At 49.2% G+C, this 17,888-nt stretch overlaps 1 protein-coding gene across 4 annotated transcripts in view; it reads left to right on the forward strand.

The window, feature by feature from the left end:
- LOC140731978 (uncharacterized) overlaps positions 1-17,888 on the forward strand; it is a 164,624-nt gene that overhangs the window by 38,367 nt on the left and 108,369 nt on the right. For all 4 annotated transcript variants that reach the window (XM_073054022.1, XM_073054024.1, XM_073054025.1 and 1 more), the window contains 6 exons: positions 928-985; positions 5,778-5,920; positions 9,335-9,365; positions 12,282-12,313; positions 14,876-15,059; positions 16,340-16,524. In XM_073054022.1, the coding sequence (XP_072910123.1) occupies positions 928-985; positions 5,778-5,920; positions 9,335-9,365; positions 12,282-12,313; positions 14,876-15,059; positions 16,340-16,524 (633 nt within the window). The remainder of the gene's footprint in view (positions 1-927; positions 986-5,777; positions 5,921-9,334; positions 9,366-12,281; positions 12,314-14,875; positions 15,060-16,339; positions 16,525-17,888) is intronic.

Consider the following 17,888-nt stretch of genomic DNA (forward strand, 5'->3'; position numbering starts at 1 on the left):
CCTTGCATGACCTCCTACGTTCTAAGAAAATACGAGAGAAATCTGAAAGATAGTCCAACACCGCACTGTGCACGCACCCTTCGATCTGTGCACACATTGTAGATGCACACATGCCACACAATGTACATGTACCGTATACCACACCCTGTGTACAATGTGTAAACCTAACATACTAATGTATCCCATACAGCATAGGAGCAGAATCAGGCCATTCAGCCCATCGAGTCTGATTCACGGCTGATTTATTACCCCTCTCAACCCCATTCTCTTGCCCCCTCCCGGTAAATTTTGATGTCCTGATTAATCAAGAACTCTGTTTTAAATATACCAAATGCCTTGGCCACCATTGCTGAATGTGGCAATGAATTCCACAGATTCCCCACCCTCTGCCTGAAGAAGTCCCTTGTCATCTCTGTTCCAAAGGGACACCTTTGTATTCTGAGGCTGTGCCGCCGGTCCTAGGCTCTCCCACTCTTTATCTTTATTTGTCACGTGTACATCACAACAAATCAGATCAGTGAGGACTGCCCTATGGAGAGCCCACGATTGTCACCACACTTCCAGCACCAATGTAACATGCCCTCAACTCACTAACCCTCACCAGTGTCTCTTTGGACTGTGGGAGGAAACCGGAGCACCCGGAGGAAACCCACACGGTCACAGGGAAAACGTACAGACTCTTTACAGACAGTGGCGGGAATCGAACCCTGATCTGTAATCGCTGGTGCTGTAATAACATTATGCTAGTGGCTATGCTGCCGTACCGCCTGCCATAGACAGTGTACAGTGCACAGGGGCAGTGTGTACAGATAGACCCAGATGCAGAAAGACTTTGCGCTCCTGTAGAACAGGGACTCGAAATGGACGCACAGAGGAGTGGGGAAAACTTGTAAAATTTCCACCTGACATTATCGCTATCTGTTGCAGAGAGTGGAACCGATCTCCTAGCGGAGAGGAAGTGCGCTTGGGAGAAGCTGTTCAGCAGGTAATGAGGAAATACAGAACAGGCTCAGTCTGGGTCATTGGTGAGACTGACGGCAGAGGAGCTGGGGACCCTCGGGTTGTTGTGCGGACCTGGCCCTCATCGCGCAGGGGTGCCTGTGCAGCCACCCGGGGAGGAGGCACCGGAGGTGGTGTGGGAGAGAACAGGGATGAGGCAGGTCCACTGGAATCTGTGCAGGCCAGCACTCCCATCGCTGCTTCTCTCCAGGGTTCACTCCCTGGAAGAGAAACTGGATTATCTTTGTCTACTGCTGGCCCGGGGGAGATGAGGAACTGCTGTGTGCTTGTCCTTGCAGAAACCTGGCTCCAGTACAACATCCCATAAACCACCAATCTTCAGGCCATACCACTCAGGGACTTGTGCTGGTACTATTCTGTGACTGTATGTGCAGGATTGTCACTATATGCACTGTGTCTGCCTGTATGTGCTTTGTTTTACAACTTAGCCCCGGGTGAACGATGTTCCATTTCGCTGTACACGTGTGTACGGTGAAATGACAATTAAACTTCAACTCAAACTTAGTAGGTCTGGTCTAGGAAAGAGGCACAACATTCACATTCACTGCCCATCCAAGGTGAACTCCAGACCGAAGCCACACTGTGAGAGCGTGAGGGTCTTTATTCACAGTGTGGAACTGCACTGTGGAGAGATTGATTGTCAGAGGCTCTTCTGGATGAATCCAAAGGTGGGGCAGGTGTGTAAATTCCAAATGCATCTTCACATATGCAGTGTATTGAGGGGGCATTTGATAGATGTATGTAAAATTATTGATAAGGTAAATACAAGCAGGCTTTTTTTCCACTGAGGTTGGGTGAGACTAGAGCTAGAGGTCATGGGTTAAGGGTTAAAGGTGAAAGGGCAAAAGGTGACAGTCAGGATTGCGGAGGGAGCAGGAATCGAGACCACAGTCAGTGGTGAAGCTGTTAGAGCTGTCACTTCTCACAGCTCCTGAGATCTGGGTTCAAACCTGAACTTAAGTCAGAGTCAAAGTCAACATAAATTTATTATCAGAGTACATATATGTCACTAAATACTGTCCTGAGATTCATTTTCTCACTTTTTATTTAGAGACACGGCATTGAAACAGAGCATTTTGGCCCAATGAGCCCAATTATACCCACATGACAAATTAACCTACTAACCTGTACATCTTTGGAGTGTGGGAAGAAACTGGAGCACCCAGAGGAAACTCACACGGACACAGGGAGAACATACAGACCCCTTACGGAGAGTGACGGGAGTCGTACCCGGGTCACTCTCACTGTAATAGCACACGGACACGGGGGGATCGTACAGAGCCCTTACGGAGAGTGACGGGAATCGTACCCGGGTCACTCTCACTGTAATAGCACACGGACACGGGGGGATCGTACAGATGGAGAGTGACGGGAATCGTACCCGGGTCACTCTCACTGTAATAGCACACGGACATGGGGCGATCGTACAGACCCCTTACGGAGAGTGACGGGAGTCGTACCCGGGTCACTCTCACTGTAATAGCACACGGACACGGGGGGATCGTACAGAGCCCTTACGGAGAGTGACGGGAATCGTACCCGGGTCACTCTCACTGTAATAGCACACGGACACGGGGGGATCGTACAGATGGAGAGTGACGGGAATCGTACCCGGGTCACTCTCACTGTAATAGCACACGGACATGGGGCGATCGTACAGACCCCTTACGGAGAGTGACGGGAATCGTACCTGGGTCACTCTCACTGTAATAGCACACGGACACGGGGGGATCGTACAGACGGAGAATGACGGGAATCGTACCCGGGTCACTCTCACTTTAGTACCACACGGTCACGGGGGGATAGTACAGACCCCTTATGGAGAGTGACGGGAATCGTACCCGGGTCACTCTCACTGTAATAGCACACGGTCACGGGGGATCGTACAGACCCCTTACGGAGAGTGACGGGAATCGTGCCCGGGTCACTCTCACTGTAATAGCACACGGACACGGGGGGTACGTACAGACACCTTACGGAGAGTGACGGGAATCGTACCCAGGTCACTCTCACTGTAATAGCACACGGACACGGGGGGATCGTACAGACCCCTTACGGAGAGTGACGGGAATCGTAACCGGGTCACTCTCACTGTAATAGCACACGGACACGGGGGTATCGTACAGACCCCTTACGGAGAGTGACGGGAATCGTACCCGGGTCACTCTCACTGTAAGCACATGGACACGGAGAGAACATACAAGCTCCTTACAGACACTGGCAGGTATTGAATTCATACCGACTAAACTACTGTGCCACTCCATTCCTTGCAGGCATTAACAGGAAATTAAGGAAATTCAAGTGAATTTATGAAAATCTGCACATAGATAGTGACTGAAAAACATCCAGCGTGGAAATAAAGACAAATTGTGCGACTAATAAAAAATGATAGTGAGAACACGGGTTACAGAGTGCTTGAAAGTGAGCTTGTAGGTAGTGGAGGGGAGTGGAATGGACTCCGTGCAGTTCGTACTTTCTTCCTGTGACAACATGGGTCTCCTCCAGGTGCCAGACTTCCCTCTCACATCCCGATTCTGTGCCGCTGTAAACTGCCCCAGGGGAGTGGGAGTGGGAGTATCTGGGGATGGGAATATGGGGATCTGTGTAGGAATGGCGTATTGTACAACAGACAATTCGAACACTACTGCACAGTACTGGCCCTCTGGCTCACAATGTGCCTACTCAAAGATAACTCTAAACTTACCATCTCACAACATCATCCATGTGCCCATCTACGTGTCTCCTAAATGTCCCTAATGTTTCTGCCTCTGCCACCACCCCTGGCAGGGTGTTCCACACACCCACCACTCCCCCTGTGAAAAACATACCTCTGACATCCCCCCTATACTCTCCTCCAAGCACTTTAAAAATGATGCCCTCTCCTATTAGCCATTTCCACCCTGGGAAAATGTCTCTGGCTGTCCACTCAATCTGTGTTTCCTACGATCTTCTTCACCTTTATCAAGACACCTCTCATTCTCCTCTGCTCCAAAGAGAAAATTCTGAGCTCATTCAACCTGTCCTCATAAGTCATGTTGTCTAGTCCAGGAAGAGTGCTGGTAAATCTCCTCTGTGCCCTCTCTAAAGCTTCCTCATCCTTCCTATAATGAGGAGATCAGAATTGAACAATACTCCAAGTGTGGTCTAACCAGAGTTTTACAGAGCTACAACATTACCTCATGGCTCTTGAACTCAGTCCCTCATCTAATGAAGGCCAACAGACCATACACCATCTTAAACACCTGATCAACTTGTACAGCAGCACCTTTAGGGGATGGAACCCAAGATCCCTCGGTGTCATGAAGCAGGCTCCTGACACCCCCCCCCCCCCCTCCATCCCCGGAGACGGCGCTGCTTCTCTGTGCTGACCCCGTTCCCCATATTGGAGCAGTGGCAGGGAGACGGGAAGCAGAGTGACAGGCCTGAGGATGGGGAAGTTGGTGTACAGGCAGAGGCAGTGTGTAGTGAGACTGTCAGGAAGGACAGGCAGATGATAGGGCAAAACAGCAGTCGGCAGGATGGGCTGCAATTTTAAAGGGGGGACAAAATTGAAAAGCATCATGAATGCAGGATGGCATGTGTTAAATTTAAATGCATGCAGTATTGAAATAAGGGTGATGACCTTGTCATGCAGTTAGAGATTGGCAGGAATGACTGAGTCGTGGCTGAAAGACGATTATAGCTGGGGAGCTTAACTTCCAAGGATACACATTGTATTGAAAAGGCAGGCAGGTGGGCAGAGGGGATGGGATTGGCTCTGTTGCTAAAAAATGAAATCAAATCCTTAGAAAGAGGTGACACAGGATCAGAAGACGCAGAATCCTTGTGGGTAGAGTTAAGGTAGTGTAAGGGTGGAAAAAGTGGCACTCATTACATACAGCCCTCCGGACAGTGGCTGAGATGTGGGCTGCTAATTACAATAGGATTTAGAAAATGCATGTCAAAAGGACAATGTTACGATAGTCGGGGGGATTTCAATACGCAGGTAGATCAGGAAAACTAGGTTGGTGCTGGATCCCAGGAGAGTGAATTTGTTGAATGCCTACGAGATGGCTTTTTAGAGCAGTTTGTGGTTGAGCCTACTGGGGGAAAGGCCGTTCTGGATTGAGTGCTGTGTAATGAAGTGGATTTGATTAGAGAGCTGAAGGTAAAGGAACTCTTAGAAGTCAGTGATCATATTGTGATGGAATTCACCCTGCAATTTGGGAGGAAGAAACAAAAGTCAGATATATCAGTACTGCGGTGGAGTGAAGGGAATTAAAGAGCCAGGGAGGGGAGCAGAAGAAAGGGAATTAAAGGCAGTTAGCCTGAATTCAGTGGTTGGAAAGATTTTGGAGTTGATTATTAAGGATGAGATTTCAGGGTACTTAGAGGCACATGATAACAGGCCAGAGTTAGCATAGTTTCTTTAAGAGGAAATATTGCCCGACACTCTGTTGAAATTTTATGAAGAAGTAACAAGCAGGATAGGCAAAGAAGAATCTGTAAATGTTGTGTCCTAGGATTTTCAGAAGACCTTTGACAAGGTGTCGCACATGAGGTTGCTTAACAAGATAAGACCCTGTGATATAATAAAAGTGATACTAGCCTGGACACAGAATTGCTTGATTGGCAGGAGGCGAAGAGTGGGAATAAAGGGAACCTTTTCTGGAGTGTGTGTATGGTGCTGTACATTTTCTATGTTCCTATGTTTCTATCTTGAGCCATTTTGCATCACCTTTATTGCTGTGTTCCCCCGCCCCCACCCACACCCCCAGCTCCAGGCGGAGATCGAGTCCCTGCGCGGCCAACAGGAGGAGACCAGCACCGAGAACCAGCGGCTCAAAGTGACCAATCAGGAGATGGAGACGCGGCTGGAGGGGATCCAACGGGAATTGGAGGAGGCTCGGGATCGACACAGGTTCTAGTCCACACACGCACAGCTCACACTCGGTGCCTCGACTACACACACTCTCCCCACCTCACACGTATGTTTCAAGGTTCATGTAAACACTGCAGAGTATCAGAGATGAGCTGATCACACTGACTTTTATGAAATTGATAGCTTTGCACAGCACTACACAGCAAATATATAAAAATTACTGTAATTGCAAAATAAGTAAATAATGACAAACAAAAGATTAATACTATGGATCGTTCGGAAATCTGATGGCAGAGGGAAGAAATTATTTCTAAAGCATTGAGAGTGTGCCTTCAGGCTCCTGTACCTCCTCGCTGATGGTAGTAATGAGAAGAGGGCACGTCCTGGGTGATGGGGGTCCTTGCTGACGGACGCCACCTTTTTGAGGCACTGCCTTTTGAAGATGTCCTCGGTGCTGGTGTGGCCAGTGTCCACGATGGAGCTGGCCAAGCTGCAACACTTGCAGCTCCTTCCAATCCTGTGGGGTGGGCCCTCCTTACCAGATGGTGATGCAACCAGTTAGTATTTTTCCATGATACATCTGTAGAAATTAGCAAGGGTCTTTAGGGACATACCAATTCTCTTCAAACTCCGAATGAAATCGAGCCATTGACTAAACCATGTCAGACCCTCTGACCGGTCACGTCCCTGTCGGACCCTCAGACCGGTCACGTCCCTGTCGGACCCCCTGACCGGTCACGTCCCTGTCGGACCCTCTGACCGGTCACGTCCCTGTCGGACCCCCAGACCGGTCACGTCCCTGTCGGACCCTCAGACCGGTCACGTCCCTGTCGGACCCCCTGACCGGTCACGTCCCTGTCGGACCCTCAGACCGGTCACGTCCCTGTCGGACCCCCTGACCGGTCACGTCCCTGTCGGACCCTCAGACCGGTCACGTCCCTGTCGGACCCCCTGACCGGTCACGTCCCTGTCGGACCCTCAGACCGGTCACGTCCCTGTCGGACCCCCTGACCGGTCACGTCCCTGTCGGACCCTCAGACCGGTCACGTCCCTGTCGGACCCCCTGACCGGTCACGTCCCTGTCGGACCCTCAGACCGGTCACGTCCCTGTCGGACCCCCTGACCGGTCACGTCCCTGTCGGACCCTCAGACCGGTCACGTCCCTGTCGGACCCCCTGACCGGTCACGTCCCTGTCGGACCCTCAGACCGGTCACGTCCCTGTCGGACCCCCTGACCGGTCACGTCCCTGTCGGACCCTCAGACCGGTCACGTCCCTGTCGGACCCCCTGACCGGTCACGTCCCTGTCGGACCCTCAGACCGGTCACGTCCCTGTCGGACCCCCTGACCGGTCACGTCCCTGTCGGACCCTCAGACCGGTCACGTCCCTGTCGGACCCCCTGACCGGTCACGTCCCTGTCGGACCCTCAGACCGGTCACGTCCCTGTCGGACCCCCTGACCGGTCACGTCCCTGTCGGACCCTCAGACCGGTCACGTCCCTGTCGGACCCCCTGACCGGTCACGTCCCTGTCGGACCCTCAGACCGGTCACGTCCCTGTCGGACCCCCTGACCGGTCACGTCCCTGTCGGACCCCCAGACCGGTCACGTCCCTGTCGGACCCCCTGACCGGTCACGTCCCTGTCGGACCCCCTGACCGGTCACGTCCCTGTCGGACCCTCAGACCGGTCACATCCCTGTCAGACCCTCAGACCGGTCACGTCCCTGTCGGACCCTCTGGCCTGTCACATCCATGTCAGATCCTGTGACCGGTCACGTCCATGTTGACTAGCAAGTATCACTGAGCACGTCTACGCATCGCTCTGCCACAGGAACTCAGCCTCCATCATCGACGCCCCTCACCAGGCAGGCCCCGCTCGCTTCTCACCGCTGCCATTGGGAGGAAACCCCAGGACCCACAGCACCAGGTTCAGGAACCGTTTCTTCCCCTCAGCCATGACACTCTTGAATCGGGGTGGATAACTCGTCTCACCTCAACACCGAACTGATTCCAGAACCTACAGACTCACCTCCAAGGACTCTTCATCTCACGTTCTCAGGTTCTTATTTGCTCATTTATCTTTTTGCACAGTATGCCTTTTGCACATTTGCTGTCTGTCTTTGTAGTTTTTCTTGGATTCTGCTGTATTTCCTTGTTCTGCTATGAATGCCTGCAAGAAAATGAATGGTGACACATGTACTCAGTGGCCACTTTATCAGCTACACCTGCTCGTTAATGCAAATATCTAATCAGCCAACCACGTGGCAGCAACTCAGTGCATAAAAGCATGCGAATGTGATTGTTGGTGGCTGATTACTGGGATGGTCTGAGTATTTCAGGATCTCTTGGGACCCTCATGCACAACAGTCTCTAGAGTTTACAGGGAGTAGAGCGAAAAGCAAATAAACTCCAGCGAGCGGCTGTTCTGTGGCAAAAATGCCTTCTCCATGATCAAAATCAATTAGATAACGTTTCTTCCCCATTCTGATGTCTGGTTTGAACAGCAAGTGAACCTCTTGACCGTATCTGTATGCTTTTAAGCGTTGAGTTGCTGCCACGTGATTGGCTGATGAGATGTTTGCATTAACAGACAGGTGAACGGGTGTAGTTGACAAAGTGGCCAATGTCGTGGAATTTGCTTCTTTACAGCAGCAGTAGTGTGCAATGCATAAAAGTTTCTAAGACGTACGATAGGAAATATATTAAAAATTAAAGAAAAATTCAACAAATAAGTAGTGAAAAATGTGAGACAGAGTTCATGGGTTAATGGACCATTCCGGAATCTGATGGTGGAGTGGAAGAAGCTGTTCCTAAATATCGAGTGTGTCATCAAGCTCCTGTACCCCGCCAAGTTAGAGTCCAAAGTAAACTTATTATTGAGGTACCTATGGGTCACTAAATACAACCCCGAGATTCATTTTCTTGTGGGCATTCATAGCAGAACAAAACAATACAACAAAACCAATGAAAATCTATGGACAAAGGCTGGCTGACAAACAGGCAATGTGCAGAAGAAGTGAAACTAAGCAAATACAAATACGTAGATAGACATGTAGACTCCCGGAAAGTTCACTGTTGTGGTGAGTAAAGTTATCCTCTCTGGTTCCTGAACCTGGTGGTTTAAGGCTCCTGTGCCTCCTTCCCAACATTAGTGGTGAGAAGAGAGCCTGGCCTGGGTGGTGGGGGTCCCTGATGGTGGATGCTGCTTTCTAGTGGCAGTACTCCCTGCAGATGTGCTCAATTCTCCCTGATTGTAGTTATGTCCTGTGCCCTCTCTTCCCTGTGGCATCCATGTTGGCCAAGGACAGGCTCTGTTGTTGAACCCCTGACCCTGGTCAGGCTCTTGAGGCTGAAATGCATGAGGTGCGGACACTTAACAATAATGTGGCCAGTGACACTCTCAATAGCACACTGCCTCTCCCCACATCTAACTGAGTCTCTCATTTCATTACAGAGAGTGGAACCAATCTCCACACAGTGAGAAGGTAATGAAGTGGGGATGGGGGCGGGAGTTCAGCTGGGTCAAAGGGCAACTTGCCCTCTGCATGTTTTTAAAGACCAGTTCTGATTGATAGTCAGTGATCTGACGGGTAGAAAGGCCCTCGCTCCTGTGAAGCTCTCCCCCCAGTTAAACGGTGCAGGCAAAAGATTAAAATATCAGCGTCCATTCAGGGCCCCAAATAGTCCTTCCAGGAGAGGCAACACTTCACTTGTGAATCTCTCTATTGTATCTGGTGCTTCTAATGAGGCCTCCTCCATCGTAAATTGGGGGACCACTTCGTCGAGCACCTCCACTCCATCGGGTACAAGAGGAACTTCCTGGTAGCCAGGCATTTTAATTCCAAACATGTCGGTCCATGGCCAAGATGACATCATCCTCAGGATAGAGGAACAGCATCTTATATTCCATCTGGGTACCTTCCACCTGATGGCATGAACATCCGTTTCTCTTTCCAGTAAAAAAATACTGCCCTGGCCTTCTTCTTTTACTACTCCGGCCTCACATTCCTATCACCTCCCCCAGATTCCCCTCTTCCTTTCCTTTCTCCTGTGTTCCACTCTCCTCTCCAGCCTTTCACCTCTTCCACCCACCTATCGTCTTCTAAACTGTCCTTCTCCCCCTTGCTCCACCTTTTTACTCTGACCTCTCCCCCCTACTTCCTTTTCAGTCCTGATGAAAGGTCTTGGCCAGAAACGTCAGCTGTTTATTCATTCCCATAGATGCTGCCTGGCCTGCTGAATTCCCCCAGCACTTGTTACTAAAGAATAGTGCTATTTCTCACGTGTACATCAAAGCATACAGTGAAATGCATTGTTTGCATCAAATGAAATCAGCGAGGATTATGCTGGGCAGCCCGCAAGCATGGCCACATTTCTGGCACCAGCTCAGTAACCCTGACCGTGGGAGGAAGCCCACGCAGTCATGAGGAGAATACACAGACAGTGGCAGGAGTTGAACCCAATCCTACAGATGCTGCTGGAAAGCATTGCACTAACTAGAAACACAGAAAGCCTACAGCACAACACAGGCCCTTCGGCCCACAATGCTGTGCCGAACATGTACTTACTTCAGAAATTACCTAGGGTTACCCATAGTCCTCTATTCTTCTAAGCTCCATGTACCTATCCAAAGTCTCTTAAAAGACCCTATTGTATCCGCCTCCACCACCGTTGCCGGCAGCCCATTTCACGCACTCACCACTCCCTGCATAAGAACTTACCCCTGACATCTCCTTTGTACCTACTTCTAAGCACCTTAAAACTGTGCCCTCTTGTGCTAGCCATTTCAGCCCTGGGAAAAAGCCTCTGATTATCCACACTGTCAATGTCTCTCATCATCTTGTACACCTCTATCAAGTCACCTCTCATTCTCCATCACTCCAAGGAGAAAAGGCCAAGTTCAAAGCCAACCTATTCTCATAAGGTATGCTCCCCAACCCAGGCACCATCCTTGTAAATCTCCTCTGCACCCTTTCTATGGTTTACACGTCCTTCCTGTAGTGAGGCGACCAGAACTGAGCACAGTACTCCAAGTGGGGTCTGACCAGAGTCCTATATAGCTGCAACATTACCTCTCGGCTCTTAAACTCAATCTCTTGATTGATGAAGGCCAATGCACCGTATGCCTTCTTAACCACAGAGTCAACCTGTGCAGCAGCTTTGAGTGTCCTTTGGACTTGGACCCCAAGATCCCTCAGATCCTCCACACTGCCAAGAATCTTACCATTAATACTACCTTCTGCCATCATATTTGACCTACCAAAATGAACCACCTGACACCTATCTGGTTTGAACTCCATCTGCCAGCTGTCAGCCCAGTTTTGCATTCTATTGATGTTCTGCCGTAACCTCTGACAGCCCTCCACACTATCCACAACACCCCCAACCTTTGTGTCATCAGCAAACTTACTAATCCATCCCTCCACTTCATCATCCAGGTCATTTATAAAAATCACAAAGAGTAAGAGTCCCAGAACAGATTCCTGAGGCATACCACTGGTCACTGACCTCCATGCAGAATATGACCCGTCTACAACCACTCTTTGCCTTCTGTGAGCAAGCCAGTTCTGGATCCACAAAGCAATGTCCCCTTGGATCTCATGCCTCTTTACTTTCTCAATAAGCATATCAAATGCCTTTCTGAAATCCATATACACTACATCTACTGCTCTACCTTCAACAACGTGTTTAGTCACACCCTCAAAAAATTCAATCAAGCTCATAAGGCACGACCTGCCCTTGACAAAGCCATGCTGACTATTCCTAATCATATTATACCTCTCCAAATGTTCATAAATCCTGCCTCTCAGGATCTTCTCCATCAACTTACCAACCACTGAAGTAAGACTCACTGGTCGATAATTTCCTGGGCTATCTCTACTCCCATTCTTGAATAAAGGAACAACATTCACAACCCTCCAATCCTCCGGAACCTCCCCCGTCCCCACTGATGATGCAAAGATCGTCGCCAGAGACTCAGCAGTAGGAAAAAGGGTCTGGCTTCGAGGGGGGTGAACATCTCACTACTGGGAGAGCTGTGGAAACCAAGTCTTTGAGTAAATTTAAAGTGGAGGTTGATAGGTTCTTGATTACTCAGGGCATCAGAGATTACAAGGAGAGGGGAGGAGACTGGGGTTGAGAGGGACAATAAATCAGCCATGACAGAATGGTGGAGCAGGCTCGATGGGCCAGATGGTTTAATTCTGCTATGATTAACTGCGCTGTGTTTTTTGGAGAGCTCGTGTTAAATCCTTCCAAAGTGAAATGAAGAGATGGAAGGAGGGGGCTGCTAAAGATGGCTAGTGAGGGATTGGCGATCATCTGCTGAACTGGGAAAGATGGGTGTGGGTCTGGAGATCATCTGCTTTTCAGTTTATAATCATCAGCTTTTTTCCTTTTAGGACACAAGGCCGAGGAGCCTAAAGTCTGAAACGTAAGTGTTGTATCTCCTTGGACAACTTTCCTCGTTAAGTAGAGCCGCCCTTGGCCATGGAATAGCATAGAGAGATGTGTGATGTGCGTCTCCACAGGTCAGGCGGTATCTATGGACAGCAATGAACAGCTGACGTTCTTTATCAGGACCTTTGATCCTTTCCACAGACGCTGCCTGACCTGCTGAGTTCCTCCAGCATTTTGTGTGTTTTGCTCTGGATTTTCAGCATCTGCAGAAACTCCTGTGACATCATCTCTGGTATCAATGGACAGAAAATAATTCACCTCACAGTTTAGCCTCTCGGGCTGCAGGCACCTGTAGCCTTTGGCTGAGTGAATTCCAGATGGCCCTGGTGTGAGACGTTGTTTCAGGGGTCTCTCTGGGGTCACCTATCTCAAAGATAATGCATCCTTATTATTAGATTCACCAAGAGGTACAACACGGGTGCAAACCTTTCAGCCCACTTGTGTCTGTATGCACGGTCAGCCACACGTTCAGAATCATTCATCACAGCTACAGTGAAACACACAGTGAAATGTGTCGTTTGTGTGAGCAGCCAACACAACCTAGGGGTACGCTGGGGGCAGCCCGGAACTGTTGCCCACAATGCACACCCACAACGCTCAGGAGAACAACACAGGACACAACAAGCAACAAAACAACAACAGCCGAACAAGTCCTGTTTCTCCCAGCCACTTACACTGACCCCAGGGTAGCCTGTCTTCTTCAGCCCCCAGCAGACTTGTGGATTTGCAGACGCAGGCCCTGACAGAGAAATTCACAGACTCGAGGCTCCTGCCTTTGGGCCTCAGCTTCTGGGCTCCCAATTGACCTCCGGGCTTTGATCTGAACCCCCCATCAACTTCTATAGTTGCACCGTGGACAGCATTCTGACAGGCTACGTCACTGTCTGGTATGGAGGAGCTACTGCACAGGACTGAAAGAAGCTGCAGAAGGTTGTAAATTTAGACAGCTCCATCTTGGGTACTAGCCTACAAAGTACCCAGGACATCTTTATGGAGCCGTGTCTCAGAAAGGCAGTGTCCATTATTAAGGACCTCTAGCATCCAGGGCATGCCCTTTTCTCACTGTTACCGTCAGGTAGGAGGTACAGAAGCCTGAAGGCACACACTCAGCGATTCAGGAACAGGTTCTTCCCCCTCTAATATCCGTTTCCTAAATGGACATTGAACTCTTGAACACTACCTCACTTTTTTAATATATATTAATTGGTTTTGCACATTTAAAAAAATCTATTCAATATACGTAATTGAATACTTGTTCATTTATTATTATGTTTTATTTTATTTTTTTCACTCTCTGCTAGATTATGTATTGCATTGAACTGCTGCTAAGTTAACAAATTTCACGTCACATGCCGGTGATAATAAACCTGATTCTGATTCTGATCTTCAGTATTCACCCAGGACTGGCCAATGACAATGAATGAGGGCCTAAATTCCAGGCCTTGAACTCCAGACTCACCAATGACGGGACCCCGAAAACTAGGCCTCAAACTCTGGTCTCACCAATGACAGGACACTAAAAGTCCTCAGTAGTCAGCCAATCTGACATCTGCCACACCCTCGTCACTGGCCTTCGAATGCTGAGCAAGGGCCTATACGCAGACCAGTCCTCTAATTCCACCCTCATCCCTGTCCCCAAATCCTAACCTGATCCCCTGACTTCCCTCTTGGTCCCCAAAATCATCCCTACGAATCATGCACCAGAAAACATCCCCCCAAAAAATTAAAATTGACCCTCATCCTATGTTAATTCTATTTTATTCTCTCCCACATTCTGTCCGTTCCCCACAGATTCTGATTCTGACCTGCACATGAGGCTAAGCTGCCCGTCTTTGGGATGTGGCAGGAAACTGGAGTGCCTGGGCGAAACCCCAGGAGGGGAACAGTGAGAACGCAAACTCTGCACAGACAGCGTCCAACATCAGGATCAAACCTGGGTGTCTGGCGCTCCACCTACTCACCCAAGAGAAAATCGACTTTATCCACCCTGCTACATCTTCCCGACATTCCAAGCATGACGATCAGCTCACCCGGTTAGCCTTTTAACACACCATCTGTGTCTATGCTCCTGCCCCTCTTTATTTAACACCTCAAGCCCTGGTATCATCAACACAAGAGATTCTTCAGATGCTGGAAATCCAGAGAACACAAACAACATGCTGGAGGAACTCAACGGGCCAGTCAGCATCTGTAGAGGGGAATGAATCGTCAACATTTTGGGCTGAGAACCTTTGTCGGGACTGTAGGCTCTTCATCAGGGTCTGTCCCACTGAACTAATAAACACACGAGGTTCTGCAGTTGCTGGAAATCCAGAGGCCCTATGGAAGAGAATAGACAGTAGATATTTAGAGCCAAGAGCCTTCACCAGTCCTGATAAAAGGTCTCAGTCTGAAACATCGACCGCTTATCCCCCTCCACAGATGCTGCCTGACCTGCTGAGCTCCTCCAGCTCTCTGTGTGTGCTGCTCAGCCCCTGTGATAGAGACGTTTGCTGCCCTTAGATTGTTGTTTTTGATCCGTGCAACCTCTTGTCAGCCTTCAGCCCTGTCGGGAAGTCCTGACCCATGAAAGTCGCATCATCTCCATCGAGGAGGAGCCCCTGCCGCAGCAGGGCCTGGAGACTGCCGAGCGGGGCAACAGTGTGACAGCTGCGGATGCTGTCTTTGTGGAGGTGGCCGGTCCTCCATGGAGAGATGGTGCAGCGGATGTTATCGCAGAGGTAGGGATCGCTAGCCAGCTTCTAAGACATTATAAGACATTGGTCAGTCTGCGCTAGGAATACTGTGAGTAGTTTTGGGGCCCTTATCTAAGAAAGGATGACCTGGTATTGAAGGTGGGCCCAGGGGAGGTTCACATGAATGATTCTGGAAATGAAAGGGTTAATGTAGAAGGAACATTTGATCACACTGGGCCTGTACTCACTGGAGCTTAGAAGAATGAGGAGGGATCTCACTGAAATGTATTGAATATTGACAGGTCTAGACAGAGTGGACATGGTGAAGATGCTTCCTGTAGTGGGGGAGTCTTGGACCAGACGGATGTCCATTTACAACAGAATTTCTTTAACTAGCGAATCGGTGGGACTTGTTGTCACAGACGGCTGTGGAGGCCAAATCACTGAGTATATTTAAAGCAGAGGTTGGTAGTTTCTTGATTAGTCAGGGTATGAAAGGTTACAGGGAGAAGGCAGGAGAATGGGGGTTGAGAGGGATAATACGTCAGCCATAAGGGAGTGGGCCAAATGGTCTAATTCTACACTTATGTCTTATATGTTACCATATATTACCTTTTTGGTAGGCATTTACAGGAATAGAATGTTATGTGATGAAAGATGGATGAGGATGTGCAGTGTGGGGAGAGTTTGCAGGGTATTGTCATAGAGTCAAGGGAGAATATGTGGAGAGTTTGCAGGATATTGTCATTGAGTCAAGGGAGAATATGTGGAGAGTTTGCAGGATATTGTCATTGAGTCAAGGGAGAATATGTGGAGAGTTTGCAGGATATTGTCATAGAGTCAAGGGAGAATATGTGGAGAGTTTGCAGGATATTGTCATAGAGTCAAGGGAAAATATGTGGAGAGTTTGCAGAACATTGTCATAGAGTCAAGGGAGAATTATGTGGAGAGTTTGCAGAACATTGTCATAGAGTCAAGGGAGAATTATGTGGAGAGTTTGCAGGATATTGTCATAGAGTCAAGGGAGAATATGTGGAGAGTTTGCAGGGCATTGTCATAGAGTCAAGGGAGAATATGTGGAGAGCTGTTACCTTTTGCACGTTGGTTGTTTGTCCATCCTGTTGCTGTGGTGTTTTATTGATTTGATTGTGTTTCTTGTATTTACTGTGAATGCCTGCAAGAAAATGAATCTCAGGGTTGTATACGGTAACACGTATGTACTTTGATAATGTATTTATCTTGAACTGTGAACTTTGAACTTGATATGAAATTATCCTCCAAAGGATCATTGTTGTTCATAGATTGAAGCTCTGTGTCCCCCCCAGCTCCAGGCGGAGATCGAGTCCCTGCGCGGCCAACAGGAGGAGACCAGCACCGAGAACCAGCGGCTCAAAGTGACCAATCAGGAGATGGAGACGCGGCTGGAGGGGATCCAACGGGAGCTTCAGGAGGCCCAGGATCGGCTGGTCACCCTCCAGGAGGAAACAGCTCACCGGGAGGAGAAGGAAGGGTGAGGGAGCCCACACCCACCATGCTCCATGCGAGTGTCCTCTACACACACACACACACACACACACTCTCACACACACACACACACACTCTCACACACACACACACACACACACACACACACACACTCACACACACACTCTCACACACACACACACACACTCACACACACTCTCACACACACACACACACACACTCACACACACTCACACACACACTCTCACACACACACACACTCACACACACACTCACTCACACACACACACTCACACACACTCTCACACACACACACACTCTCACACACACACACACACTCACACACACACACTCTCACACACACACACTCACACACACACACTCACACACACACTCTCACACACACACACTCACACACACACACACTCTCACACACACACACTCACACACACACTCTCACACACACACACACTCACACACACACACTCACACACACACTCTCACACACACACACTCACACACACACACACACTCTCACACACACACTCACACACACACTCACACACACACACACTCACACACACACACTCTCACACACACACACACTCTCACACACACACACACACTCACACACACACACTCACACACACACTCTCTCACACACACACACTCACACACACACACTCTCACACACACTCTCACACACACACTCACACACACACACACTCACACACACACTCACACACACACTCTCACACACACTCTCACACACACACACTCACACACACACACACACACTCACACACACTCACACACACACTCTCACACACACACACACTCACACACACACTCTCACACACACACACTCTCACACACACACACACTCACACACACACACTCACACACACACACACTCACACACTCTCTCACACACACACACACTCTCACACACACACACACACACACTCACACACACACTCTCTCACACACACACACACTCTCACACACACACACACTCTCTCTCACACACACACACACACACACACACACACACACACACACACTGAGTTCTGTCTTCCCACATGACATAGATGAACGAGCAGTATACTACAGTACAGGCCTTTCAGCCCACAATGTTGTGCCAGCCCTTTTACCCTCTCCATTGTAAATCCAATCCTTCCCTCCCACATAGACCTCCATTTTGCCATCATCCATGTGCCTGTCTAAGAGTCTCTTAAGTCTCACGAATGTGTTGACCTCTGCCACTGGCAGCATGTTCCACGAATGCACTGTGTAAAAAAATTACCTTTGACATCCCCCTATACTTCTGCCAAACAGAAAAATATTCCCCCTATGGAATTAACCATTTCTACCCTGGGAAAAAAACCA

This window comes from Hemitrygon akajei, chromosome 8 (genome assembly GCF_048418815.1).
Source record: "Hemitrygon akajei chromosome 8, sHemAka1.3, whole genome shotgun sequence".
Taxonomy (NCBI): Eukaryota; Metazoa; Chordata; class Chondrichthyes; order Myliobatiformes; family Dasyatidae; genus Hemitrygon; species Hemitrygon akajei.